This window comes from Nanorana parkeri, unplaced genomic scaffold (assembly GCF_000935625.1).
Source record: "Nanorana parkeri isolate BGI_ZX_2015 unplaced genomic scaffold, ASM93562v1 scaffold123, whole genome shotgun sequence".
In the NCBI taxonomy this organism is placed as follows: domain Eukaryota; kingdom Metazoa; phylum Chordata; class Amphibia; order Anura; family Dicroglossidae; genus Nanorana; species Nanorana parkeri.
This window is the reverse complement of record NW_017306391.1, coordinates 1,427,133-1,441,858: the sequence shown is the minus strand read 5'-3', so window position 1 is coordinate 1,441,858 and position 14,726 is coordinate 1,427,133. Positions and strand designations below refer to the sequence as shown.

Sequence of the window (14,726 nt, the reverse complement as noted above, 5' to 3'; positions counted from 1 at the left end):
ATGTAGGCTGCCTTATTCTGGAAGATCTAGGCAGCTCATATTTTCAGAAGCAGGAGAATATGACCCGCTGCAGTCCTCTTTTTAATGACATTTTCATTTCACATTTGTGTAATTATATGACTGATACTATATGCTCATAGGCAATTACTACTAGCACTCTTTAGGAAAAAGGCAATGAACATATTCCAAACTGGCTCTGTTATCTTTTTCATTATCTTTATATGGTCCATTCAGCTTTTTTTATGAACATATCTCTAGAACTAAGCCGTGACCGGTATTGTGTCTTACTTCAGGTTGTAATAAATCAGTATAACCCAACAAGGATGGCAGCCAGGATTAAACCTGGAACACGGCTAGCTAAAATGAGGGGTCAGTAAGTAGGACAGAAAATCAAATACAATTCAGACTGTAGGCTTTATATTCTAAAGTGATTCTCTTAACATTTACAACTACATTTACAATTACAAAGTCCTAGTATGCCATACACCCTCTAAGTAAAGAACTAGGCAACACTTATCAGAGTATGTGTAAATAAAGAGAAAAAAATGTTGTAACCAAGGAAGTTAGCACTCACCTCTGAATGAAGGCTTGGCACGGAGGCTCCTTGCTCCTGTCCCTTAAACAAAAATATGTCAGTGAAATCTTTAGCAGGAGTGCTTTTTAAAAGTAGCAGCGCTTCTTTCCCATCAGTTGTACAGTGATTTTGCTCTGGCAGGCGGTTGATATCAGGCCGTGATACGGCCGAGTCAGTGTGTCCACCCGCTTTGGTCTCCAGGTGGTTGTCCATGCTGCATACAGGTGTAAATAGTGAGTGCTCTGCGGGCGTACTTTGTGAGAAATCTGAGGACGCCACTGCTAAATCCTCCCTCTCTGCTGTGTGAGCTGTCTGCGAACAATCTATAGTTTTAAGATCACAGGTTTTGCCTAAGGGAGTGAACTCCTTCCTGGGTGTGTCGAAGGAGGTAGTAATTGTGCTGACTGTGGTGACTGTAGGAGAGAACACATTCTCTTTCCTTGCTGCAAACGGTGATTTCAGGCCAGAGTAGAATGAGTCTATTCGAGATCTCTTGACTGCTACATCAGTAACATCTGCATTTTCCTTGTCACATGTTTCCTGTGGCACTGAAAGTGGTTCTTTTTGTGACCTCAGAGATTTCAAAAGCATGCTTTGTTCCGCTGATGCCCTTTTAGGCTTTAGTTTCTCTGCAGTCTCTTTGCTCTGCATTTTAAACAATGCCATAGGCGCAATCTCTCTGGCCCTATCTTTCTTTCCCAAGCCAAAGGAGAAGGAGTCATTGTCCAATATCTTTTCCAAATAATCCTCATGGATAGGGGGCAGGCCAAAATACACACCCGGCGGCTTGGGAGCTCGGGGCTTTTTTCTTTTCTGAGGCACAGTGATTGAGCTGTCTAACTTTCTGATAGTTTCAGCAAAAATTTCCATGTCCGAAGATGAATCAAGAACACTGTCCTCTCCTCCTACTGTAGTGTTGAAACTGGATTCGGGACTCCTTTGTACATCTAGGAAATTCTGGTAATTTTCTGTATGTTGTATGCTTCCATTGGTAAAGATAGTGGTACGTGAATCATCAAGGGAGCCGTTTTGTAATGCACTAGGTCTAGCGACTACAAAGACATGCTCATTTACAACAGCAACATCATTGTTATGTGATGTTGGGCTAAAGCTTCCTTCTTTTTTCTTTTCAGCATTGTTTAATGTGTCCACATGGGCACTGTCAATATTTTCTAGGTTTTCTGTTATTTGGTCCACAGCCACAGCAACATCTAGCTCACCGATGCTTGGATCTCTTATGCTCGCTGGAAGATCCATTGTATTTTGTGAATGGTCATCTTCTGGTTCAATAACAGTGTGCGGAGACTCCACTTCCTTTGTGACTTCTGAACAGGAGTCAATGCTATAAGCCGCATTCCCAATCGCTACAGTGTTCTGGTCCTGTGGTGCAACACTGCAATCTTCCACATCATTTGATGCAACACTGCTACTGTTCTGGTCCTGTATTGCAGCACTGCTACTGTTCTGGTCCTGTATTGCAGCACTGCTACTGTTCTGGTCCTGTATTGCAGCACTGCTATTGATCTGGTCTTGTGGTGCAACTATGCTACTCAGAATAGCCTGGTCATCTCCAGTTTTGACAGCACTGGCAGATGGGACTTTCTCTACTGAATGGCTACTTACAGCTGAAAAATTGCTGCCTTTCTGTCTACTAGTAGAGCTCTGTAGATTACTGTCTTCTCCTTGCATAGAGACTGCCTCAGCAACTAAATTTACTCCCTCGTATCCATTACTGGTTTCATTTGAGCATATAATTGAATTCTGAGTTACTTCTGTTATGGATTCCTTTTGTTCAGGTTTTATAACTGCATCTGAGACTATGGCACTAGCTGTTGGTAAACATTCTTCTTCATGGACAAGATAACTGGGTTTGTTTTCTACTTCATCTTGCACTAAAGATGGGTCATTTATGGTTTGTTCTCTCCCATGTATGTCCTCTGATTTTAACTGCTTTGTTTTTTCTTGCTTGTCTCCATTCATGATTTCATTCTGCAGTAATCCATTAGGCACCTCACAGTTGTCGTCAGGTTTGCTGTTATCTATGCACATTTCCAGTTGTACATCTTCATTTGGCATATCTGTATTTACATTGTTATATGTAATGTCGTCTGGCTGAATGGTTTCCTCATTTATAATTTCAGCTGGCTTGGTTTTCACATCTTCCAGAGTGGGCTGCTCTGGTGGTCTTTCTCTATCAATGACTTCTTTACTACCATTAATCTGGAGCTCGTCTGTATGCGTTGGCAGTGTAACATTAACAGCAGAATCTACATGATCAGGACGTAATGTTGTGGAGTCTTCAGTAAGGCAAATGTTCGGCTCTTCTGCTGTAACAGCATCTGTATGTTGTTCTTTTAATGAATTGTGTTTATTTCCCATTTCTATATGGCCAGAGTCTGAGCTTGAATCGGTACTACTTTTTCGCACAGCTGTATTTCCACCTAAAGTATCGTCAGAAACTTGTGATGAATGTAGCAAAGGCTCCTCTGCTTTAACTGTATACTCTAAATCATTGCTCTGTGTGAAACTTTGAGTTAAAGGAACATCATCATTGGCTAACTCAGTAGGCTGGTCCTCGTGTTGTTCATTTTCTGCTGAAGGCAAAATACTTTCTTGTGGGGGTTTTATGGTTCCTGGTGCCGTTTCCAGACCATTTCTCCTGTCTTCCATCAGCATCAGATTTCCCTGAGCCTGGGGAGTGTCTTCACTTTGTGTGCAATCCACCTTATGGTTGGCAGACTTGTCCTTAGTGTCTGCCTTTACTACACCATGACCATTTTCGATCTTTTTGTTACTGGCAAAATTAGGCTCACTGGCTGATTTAACAGTTGAGCTGCTGTCTTTCACAACATTTCCTTTGATCTGTTTACCAAAGTTCAGTTTGGCTCTTTCCACAAACTTCTTTGGCTGAGAAATGTTCTTTGTTGCATAAAAGTCAATTTGTCTGTGGCTTGTTTTCTTGCTCTCAAATAAAGAAACCTTGCTAGCAATGTTCCCTTTGGGGGCGTGCACTTCAACCGTAGATTCATCTACAGTATCAACAGCCTTGGGCTTGATTGGCAGTTCCACATTCTTTGATTTTGGTGGGCTGAAATGAGAAAGGAAGCTTAAAACAAACTGGAAAACAGCAGAAGGATTTAACAAAACATATACCACTAAGATATGATTAGAAATGATAGAAATCCAGAATAATCAACACAGTGATAATTACAGTAACGTAGTGTAAGGCTAGGTATATACAGAGAGATTTGTGATGCAACCTAGACATAGTCGCTGATCATTAGTGATTAGGATGTGGTAGAAGTGAGTTTAAACTGTCCTTTTTCTATCTTTTCACTGCAACTGTAAACACAGTAAATGATGTTGGTGGGTAAGTGAGGTTATCTCAAGGATAGTAGGATCACATGGTCAATTCCAAAATGTCTCTTTGACCAGCATAAAGACACACAGATACCAAGGAAAGTAGTGAAGTGTGCCTGCTTGATTTGCCTACTCACCCAGCACAGAAACACAAAAGAACAGCTCAGCTGAATATCATGTTTCTTGCTATGGGAGAGATCAGATCTGCCGGAATCTCTGATCTTAGGGGGTAACAATTGTGACTGGAACAGGTTCTGCTGGCTGGGCCTGATCTGGCAACAGTCATTCTAGGTTTATGGTACCGTTGCTAAAAGAAACCAATCACGTTGTAGCTTTCATTAATTTATGCATTAAACTACAGAAACTGATATTTGATGACTTGTGACAGGAATCACTGTGAGTACAGCACTCCTGTCTCACTGATCCCACAGAGCAGATCGGAGAATAGACTTCTACAGTCTGCTACCCGCTCTCCATCCTGAAGTCATTTGCCATGGTAGAGGGGCCCCAAGAAGAGCGAGGGACCCTGAAAACCACGGTGGGCTGGACAAGCAGGCTGCTACAAGTGATCTTGGCAGTTGTACAACTGCCCAGGTCACATGAACAAAACAAGCTCCGGCTCCCCTGCTCTACATTTAGCCCTGCTTGCCCACAGCAGGGCTAAATGTAGCAACAAAAAATACCTGCCCGACACACGGAACTTCAGGGCGCTGAGCGGTAGGAATTGGGCATCCCTTAGAAAGTCATATATGATAAAAGTAACCGCCCTCTAACAGTCTGCTAGATTTGGGACATGTGGTGTCAATCTACACTTACCCTCAACGCAGAATGATTCCCCTTAGACAAACAATAATTTGTGTGATGAATATGGTATAACTGCTTTTATATTATACGTCGCCTTAGGAACCACACGAGACTGTCATTGTTTTATGGTTTTTATTCACGTCACACATCGTATGACATTGGTTTTATGTAGCTTTTGTGAGCGTAATAAACAGAGTTTATAAAAGATATTAATTTTGGCTTACCGGACCTGTGGTGACTGCATTGTTTTCTTTTATTATAATCCTTTTTACCTTTATATTCACCTGAAGTTCCTGTCAGTAACACACTTTTTGAGCTCGAGTAACAATGTTTACCCACCCATACGATATCTAAAGATAAGCAGTGTTGTCACCCTAGGATAGGCATACAGAAATTTCCCCCTCTACTCTTCGCCATAACAGAGGGAGGGGTTATGTAGTCCTGAGACATAGCTGAAACAATGTATCTGATAACAGTGCCGCACAACCCGAGAGCACAGGAAGTTATCAGCCGACAAGATTTCTGGGATAATCAACTGGTATTTCTTTGCACTTATCAAACAGATAGAATAATGTTTTATTAAACAGACCAGAAAAAGACCAAAAAGCGATGTTCACTGTTAGTGTTTACATACCCTTTAAGTGCCACAGTGCTACAACCCGAAACCTGCTAAAAGTTAAAAAATTTACTAAAATCTAAAATATTTTTTTGTAAAAACACACTTAAACTTGTCTTTTTGGACCTGGCTTGGTAAACATGACCTCCATATTATGGAGGGGTGTCCGCATCATTTTGGCTACATAGTGCATCAGTGTTTGTTAGTGTTTTTAATGCTTGTTGCTCAAACCTGTTTAAAAAATTTTCAGGTTTCTCACCAGTCAGTCAAAAATGTCACCAGTCAGCATGACGGGACTATAGCCTTGCAATTTATGGTAAAACATTTTTGGGACAGATAGAGCTTTCTTTTGGAGGTGTATTATCACCACTGGGGGGGAGGGGAGGGGTTATTTTTTACTATATAATGAAAAAAGTACTGTAAATTTCGAAAACATTTTTTCCCCCTACATTATGTTATAAACCATTTATTCTTACCCATATTTTTGATAAAATATAAAAGGCGGGGTCACGTCGGGTAAATAGACACCAATAGACATAAGCCTTAAAATTGCGTGCACCCGCAAAATCGCAAAAACCGACCACACTGAAAATTGCCCATAGGCGACGCTTAAAACGGTTTTACCACTCATCAGTTTAGTGTTATCAGTAATTAATGGCCCTAAAATTATTGCTCACACTCTGACGTTCGCGGTTATATGTAACATGAGCGGCAATAGGTGCAATCGTTGTTTTTGCACGTAGGCGCACCCGACGCATATCAGCATGTGTATGTGGGGGGGGTGGGGACTTACATCTTTTTTTCTTTTTTAATGCTTCTTTTTTTAATTTTTTTATGATTCTTTCATTTTTTTTTAACAAAAACTTTATTGCTATCACATGGTGGGCTAAGAAGTCCCCTATGTGATAGCCAATTTACATGACAGGTCCTCTTTATGGAGACATCAGGGGTCTCCAAGACCCCTAATGTCACCTAGAGACCCCCAAAGAAGCTATTGAAGCAGAGAACTGCTTCATCAGCTTCTGTAGCTGGAAAGTGACACTGAATGCAGGAAGTGATGTAATATACATCACTTCATGCATTCCGGGACTGGAGAGTAGATCAAAGGTAGATTGTGTACTGATCTCCCTTTGATCTCCTGTCACAGAGCCGTGGCGGTCCCGGCCGCATCGGGCACAGCGGATCTCGGGACCGGCAAAGGCAGCTGCTGGTAATACAAGCGATCGGGCGTCGAGACGCTCGATCGCTTGAATGTAAAGCTCCCGGCCGGCCGTGTAATTACAACGGCCGGGAAGCTGCTCGTCGGGCTCTGCTGTCCGCTCGTCGCAGACGAGTGGATTTTTCAAGCACTGTATATATATATATATATATATACACACATATGCACATGGGTATATTTTATTGCACATGGAGCCTCTACTCCCTGTTAGTAATGGTTCACACTGACTGTGCTTTACTGTTCCTCTCACTGCAAGTCTACCGGTCAAAGTAGCTAAAAACAAGCAACATAGCTGGCCATACACTCTGCAAATACTGTCCCGGTCAGTGGGTGGTCCTGTCAGCACCCTTCCATCTGGCATCCTTCGATCACTAAATCAAAGGAGCCAGTCAGAAAATTTGTGGCCAATCGGTGACAGCAGCTAATTGGCTGCCGTCACTGTTTGGGTATTCTAATAGTGGCACACCCACTACTGTCAGAATGCAATAGCCCAGCAGGAGATTCATTCACACCGTTTTTTTCATTCAACCTGCGATTTTCTGATCGAAGGATCACCACTGAAAGAATTTCACACAGTGTATGGCCAGCTTATGTCTAAATGACCTTATCTTGGCAGGCAAGCTGACTACACTCCTAGAGAGGGGGACTTTACAGTCCTGTGTAAAAAATACAATCATCAAAATAAGGAATATGTAAAATGCTAACAATACATAAAAATGTATTTCAGGTAAATGTTACAATGACCCAAAATAGGTCCTCTAAAAACACATGCTACAGTTTTCCCTTCATGTGAAAAATCACTACTTGAATTTACCATCTGTCTCCAAACCCAGCTAGGTAAAGCCGTTCTGTGTTCACACGAGAGTTACCTGGAACTTGTAGTTCATCACTCCACTTAACGGGATGATAATACACCATGTTATCACATCACATCCATTTCTGAAGAAATCCCATTTGCTTTTATTTGTTAAATTAACCACAATTTACCAGATTACCTGTAGAAAAATGCCGACCTGTGACAATATTAATATTAGTATACAGGATTTATATAGCGCTAACAGTTTGCGCAGCGCTTTACAATATAAGGAAGACATTACAGTCACAATACAATTCAAGACATGAAGGTAAGGAGGGCCCTGCCCATGAGGGCTTACAATCCTATCTTTGCACATTCACTGCAAATGAACACTAGCTGGGTCAGTAGACAAAGATTTGATGGGGTTAGTAGCAATGTACATGCAGAGAAGAAGCACATCTCTCCCTGAAAATTAAGTTTTTCAAAAATTTTGTTCAATGGTGTTTAAACGATTTAAGCTGGCCATACACCTATAGATTATCTGCAGATTGTCTATGGTCAGATGGAAAAAGTGCAACAGATTCCTCCATCTACGCTAAACTGTGTGATATCTCCCACTGGGCCAAGCTTCAGTATCTTGCTAGTTGGTCCCGCTAGCTCTCAAAACACCTGAACAATCTGATTGGATGGAGGCATCATTTAAGTATTTTGACAGCCAGCGGGGCCAACTAGCAAGATACTGAAGCTTGGCCCACTGGGAGATTCCTCTATCCACACAGTGTAGCGTAGATGGAGGAATATGTTGCACTTTTTCCATCTGACCACAGAAAATCTGTAGATAATCTATAGGTGTATGGCCAGCTTTAGACACAAGTTCTTTTGCTCATGTCATAAATTAAAAGCACATTTACCTGTTAAATCTCTTAAACTATGAGCTGCAGCTCTAGCTCTGCATGCACAATACAACAGGGAATCATCAAAAAATGTGCCTCTTCTGTTCACTGTTTTTGTATTTGCCAGAGCCTGTCAGAGAACCTGTGAGCAGAAAGAATATTAAAGATGTAGCAAGAGCTGAGCTGTCCGCACAGAGCATTTACCTGCACAATTGTCCCTCCAGCACCATTACATTAAAAAAAGTAACGTCGTACTGTGCTTATTTAGGGCAAAGTATCAGGCTGGATTTACACTTGTGTGTTACTGCAACACATAGTAATGCACGTAACATGTGTTGTTGTGTCGTGCTGCCATTCATTTGCACTTAAACGCACTAGGCAACACATCTGCATATTTAGCATGCTGCAGTGCATGTCAATGAACAGTAGTGCACTGCCATGTGTTGTGATACAGAAAAAGGGTTGTGTGCGATTTTAAGTATGTTAGGGTGCATTACCAGCCCATTCTGAATGGGTTACCTTAAAGCAACATATGTTAACCTGCAACATGACATGCGGTTTTGCACCAGAAATATGTGAATGGACCCTCCAGGCTAAACAATTTTTTTTTTTTCACTAGCACATTACAGCCCTGAAAGTTTGTAAAATATCTCCCCAATCTACATTTTTTTCTGGAAGGATTTTGTCAATATTATTGTCAATAAAATACTCTAAACAATTAGTGTGGTGCACACCCCCTCCCCTACACACATACACACACCATAATCTCTAAAATACCTGATAAATATAAAAAAAAAGAAACTGTGTTCAATTTAATAAAGAACAAATATTTGTTAATATAAAATTGCAGTTTTTTTGCCACCACATTTCTAGTTTATGCAACAATTGGGTGGCTATACAACTTGCATACAGAGCAAAGGCCAAAGAATAAAGTTAAATAACTTTTATTAGCTCTTGCAGTGGGGCTGAAAAAGTTACATGCTCATTTTTGTCTAGGTGCTAACAAAAAACCCAAGTCAGCTTCCTGCTTTTCCACTCTCTGAAGTCTGTCTCTTCCTACGCTGCAATATTGGAATGTTCCTCTGCGTCCTCACGTCCTATACACAGTGTATAGAATGTGATGATTTACGGGACCTCAGACCACTGCAGTTGAAGGGGAGAGAGGCTGGAAGAACCAGTCTAAGAGCCACCCGGCTTCACGGTTCAGGTTAATATAACATTTTTATTTTAGCACCTAGAAAAAAAAAAGAGCAGTTAACCCTTGCAGTGCGGAGGTAGCCATACTACAAGGGTCGATAAACATTTTGCTCGGAGTTCTTTAAAGCAAGCAACCATGTGCCTGTTAACCCTTTGGTTGCTACAATGTTTCACATATGTTACTGTTGAACAAAAAAAGAAGGTATATTTATGACATATCTTGGTAGACAAAGGTTAATAGCCCTGTTCCCCAGCTGCCATTTACCTTGTTCACATTTCCCTATTGCGGCCACGTAAAAAAATAAAAAAGCAAGCTCACTGTAGCTCAGTTAGCCTGACTGGAGCTTACACAAGGCTACAAACAGTGACTCTAGTCACCCTGTCGGCCAATGTTCCCGCAGGGATTTTCCCATCCCCTTCTGTTCCTGCAGAGCTACAGACAGAGGAGGGGTGGGCACAGCTGGCTCCGGCTCTAGAGGGGCACAGTCAGCATTCTCAAAGGCAGCCAGGGTGGATTCCCAAAATATTGTTGAGATTCTTCCCAACTGTGGCGTGCCTCCGTGCTGAGCTGATAGCGGGCTAATGCTGCTGACTTTGGGTCAAAGGACTATTATTCTTATTATTATATAGGATTTATATAGCACCAACAGTTTGTGCAATACTTTACAAACTGAAGGGAGACAGTACAGTTAGTAAATATACTCCTGTGACCCAAAAAGGGAAGTAAAGCCAAAAAAAGTTTAGATACTTTTCTTTTAATGAGTTATGTCAGTCGTTCTTGCTAAGCATATGCAAGGTTGCTCATGTTGTGTGCTCAGTCTCACTTATGTTGGACGCTCAGTCTCACAAACAGACTTGGCATAAAAACTTTTGTTGATGGTGTTAAGTAGTGTTGTCATGAACTACGTAGACATCAGCATGACTTCTTGGCATCAATTTCCCGTTCAGGTTACCGTTTCCTATGTGCCTGTTGTTTTGTGGTTTCAATTATTGATTTGCTCTACATCAGCAGAACAATGATCAAACACAGAAGTAGGCTGCCAGTTGAGTCAACACGTGGGCTATAATTAGCATAGTCAATGCTGCATTATTAGCCAAAGAGTCCACCCATTGTAAAGAGTACCAGGATGGTACATGTAACCTAAGCTGACTATACATGACCCAGTTAACGCTATCCATGAGAGAGATAACAGCATTGCTAGGAGAGAAGGACATTAAAAAAACCAAGCAATAAACAAAAGCCATATTCATTTCTCTAATCTTATAGCACGCTCTCGAATGATGCTTTTCTTCATTTTTCACCTAAGAAAAAAGAATGTAAGTATTAGGGATGCGCCGATGCCGATACCGAGTATTTGGGCGAGTACTTGTACTCGCCCAAATGCTCCCATCCCTAGCCCGATACTTCCTGTATCAGGAAGCCGGGCAGCGTGTCATTACACGCTGCCCAGTTTCCTGATTGGCCGGGAAGCGGCTCCATGCTCTCTCGTCACTCTCTCGCCCTCTCAGCGCGTCTCCATGCTCTCTCGTCCTCTCACTCAGTGCGTCCCTCTCTCGCCCAGCTTCCTGATTGGCCGGGAAGTCGGCTCCATGCTCTCTCATCACAAGTGACGAGAAAGCATGGAGCAGCTTCCAAGCCAATCAGGATACCGGGCAGCGTGTAATGACGTGGCGCCTGGCTTCCTGATACAGGAAGTATCGGGCTAGGCATCAGAGCATTTGGGTGAGTACTCGCCCAAATACTCGGTACCGGCACCGGTATCGATACCAGTATCGGTGCATCCCTAATACTTACATTCTTTTTTCTTGGTGAAAAATGAAGAAAGGCATCATTCAGACCGAGAGCGTTTCCAGCATGCTATAAGATTAGGGAAATGAATATTGCCTTTGTTTATTGCTTGTTTTTTTTATGTCCTTCTCTACTAGCAATGCTGGTATATGGATAGCGTTAACTGGGTCATGTATAGTCAGCTTAGGTTACATGTACCATCCTGGTACTCTTTACAATGGGTGGACTCTTTGGCTAATAATGCAGCATTGACTATGCTAATTATAGCCCACGTGTTGACTCAACTGGCAGCCTACTTCTGTGTTTGATCATTGTTCTGCTGATGTAGAGCAAATCAATAATCCCCATAATAATAATCATATGGGAAGCTGGCTTCATGCTCACCCTGCTTTCTGATTGGCCGGGAGGGAGCATGGAGCCGGCCTCCCGGCCAATCAGAAAGCAGGGCGCCGTGTCCTTACATGGCGTCCGGCTTCCATGATTGGCCAGCAAGACGGCCCCGGCTGGGTACCAGAGGAAGGCCGCTCCTGGCTAGAGGCCCCGGGGGTGACAGGCTGGACATGCCGAGGTGAGAGGGGACAGAGATCCGCACTGATCATATGATTATTATTATGGGGATTCGTATGGCTTTCTTGTTAATCGGGAAGCCGGGTGGCGAGTCTTTACACGATGCCCGGCTAATCAGGAAGCCAGGTGGCGAGTCATTACACGCCACCTGCCTTCCTGAATGGGACTTCCGGTACACGGTAATTAGTATCGGCGAGTAACGAAAAAAAAAATTATCGGTACTTGGTACCAAAATACCGGTATCGGTGCATTCCTAATAAGTATATCTAAAGCCAAAATGACTTGGTCTTGGATAGAGACTTTTTCATCTGTGTCCTATTATGAGGAAATACCCATAAGACAGTTGGCACTGGAACAAGTTTTCCTATTCCTGTTCCAGTGAAAACTCTTACTTCCAGTCCTCTTGACAATGGTCACCAGAAAACAGAAGAAGGTGAATATGTGAATCTTGTCAGTTGGGATGTAAAGCTGGGCCGGTGGCTGCTGTCAGAACACAATGCAAACAGCAGGGGATTCATCCATCAACGCTCACAAGTGTTGATGGAGAAATCTGTTATATTTGCTTTGTTCAGTCCATATGTTGAACGAAGACAATATAAGCGTGTATACCTGGCTCTACTTTAAAAGGCTGACAGATCATCCAATCAATCCCTACATTATCGAAAACTAAAAATAGTTTTGACTTTAGATTCTCTTTCATTTTATTGCACAAATATTGAGAAAATGTAATGCGTTCCTGGGAAATGTCATACCTTTTAATTTGGAATGGTGTAAAATTGAGCAGATTTGGGAAGATCTGCAGTGCCACAAGTATACCTTACCTCCTTTTCTGACACAAATATATGAAATGTTTCTCTATATGCAGAATAGGTCACGTGCTATACAACAGTCTGAAATATTTATTTTATCCAAGCCCCTTTCTACTTCTTCTGATACTATTTTTTTGTTACAGCATTTCCTTCATAATTGTGGCATAACCAGTTTCTTTACAACTTAAAGAAAATGGATATCTCACCTGCATTCCACCCACTAGTCCAACCCTCTTCTGGCCACCACAGTACTATTATGACAGCAGTTGGAGAGGAAGCAGCCTTTCCTCCTCTCTCTTGTGGCCACCATCTACAAAAAGTGCTGGGTGAACAGTCTCTGTGCACTCAAAAGCAAACTACTAGCACAAGCAATACTATACTTAAGAGACCTTGCAGATGCAAAAGTCTGTTGCTGGCAGCAGAAAAGAAAAGGAAAAACCTTGCCCCTGCCGCCCCCACCAAAGTGCTCTCTGAGACAACACTGTCACATTCCCCTGCAAAGAAAAATGTCTGAAGCAACTTCATAAACACTTAATAGACGCCAACACTTTGATAATTCATCAAGCTCGCCATCTACTTTTTTTTTCCAGCAAACACAATCGGCGTTATTCACAAAAGGGTGAAGAGTTTGGAGAAGGGAGGAGAAGTGAACAATCTAGGACAACATAGCCGGACTGGAAAGTGAGCTGAATTGGAGAATTTTTCCCAAATCAGCTATTTTGTCCTAGATTGATCACTTCTCCTGCCTTCTCAAACTCTTCACCCTTTTGTGAATAACCCTGTTAGTGATACTGAACTGATCAGCTGAGCTCATACATCATTTTTTATACAAGAATTAGCTCATTTTGTGATAATCAGCCCTAGTATGGAAACCATTATTGTATACTATACTTTTCACTATTTGTGCTGTGTTTAGGATTTGCATAAGACTTAATCACCTGGGTTTTAAAGTTTACAAACAAATGGCAAAACAAGATTTGTGTAAGAATAGGGTATATTTTATCAGTATGGCCATGGAAACACTGCTGTCCTACTGAACTCATACAAGACGGTGCCCATACACTGTACGATTATCACAGGAAATCCCGCGATCGTACGATAATCGCAAAGTGTATGGAAGGCGTGCGACCATTTCTACTTTACGGTCGCACAAGCAGGCTTGAAAACCCGCCCAGAATTGTATGATTCTCGGCGGGTTAGTGGCCTGCCTGTTCGACAACTGCCGAACGGGTCGGTGTGCGCACACTGCCCGTTTGCAGTGATCGGAAGCCCGCCCCCTCATTGTAGTCATCAGAAGCCCGCCCCTCAGCGGGGCGAGCTTTCGATCATCACAAGTACGATCTGCCTGTCCAAGATGGGCAGATCGTACAATCTTTTAATAAGCTTACGACCATCGCAAGACAAAAGTCTTGCAATGGTTGTAAGGTGTATGGGCACCTTAAAGCTGGCCAAATACTAGTACATTACTGAACGAAAGATCCTTCTTTACCACCCGATAATGCCATGGAACACTTTACAAAAGTCGAATGAAGTTTAGTTGTATTTTAACATTCAATTTTGGAATGAATGGGGTTGCCTGAACAAAAAACAAATTCACTGTTAGAATTTCGTTTGTTCAAGAACAATTTTCCATTCCGCTCCTTCAAGTTTTTTCGTCACTATAGTCAAAATCGATCATCGATTTGTCCCATCAACTAACATAAAGTCGAATGAAAGATCTTTCGTACGAAGGTTCATTCGAAAATCTACTAGTGTATGGCCAGCTTAAGGCTGCACACAGAGACTTATGCTATGTTCGGAGATCCTGCAGGAAGAACCTACAGATTCGCAATGCAGTAATCCCAGGTATCCCCGTTCAGATGTGATGGGATATCCTATCAACCTGTCATTAACTTGAATAGGCACAGTGGCTAAATCTAAATTACTGGAATTACTGCAGCAGGAATCTGTAGGTTCTTGCTGCAGGAATCTCCAAACGCAGCATAATCCCCCATGTGACTGGAGCCTTACTCTAGATCTCTTATCTAAACTCATGTCACATGTATCATTGTATATGCACCTATGTTTATGTGTGCACATATGTAAATATGTATATTAATATA

At 42.1% G+C, this 14,726-nt stretch overlaps 1 protein-coding gene across 1 annotated transcript in view; it reads right to left on the bottom strand.

Moving 5' to 3' along the window:
- Nucleotides 1–14,726, bottom strand: part of AIM1 (absent in melanoma 1) — a 106,039-nt gene that overhangs the window by 43,108 nt on the left and 48,205 nt on the right. The window contains exon 3 of the mRNA XM_018553520.1: nt 573–3,662. Coding sequence (XP_018409022.1) covers nt 573–3,662 — 3,090 coding nt within the window. The remainder of the gene's footprint in view (nt 1–572; nt 3,663–14,726) is intronic.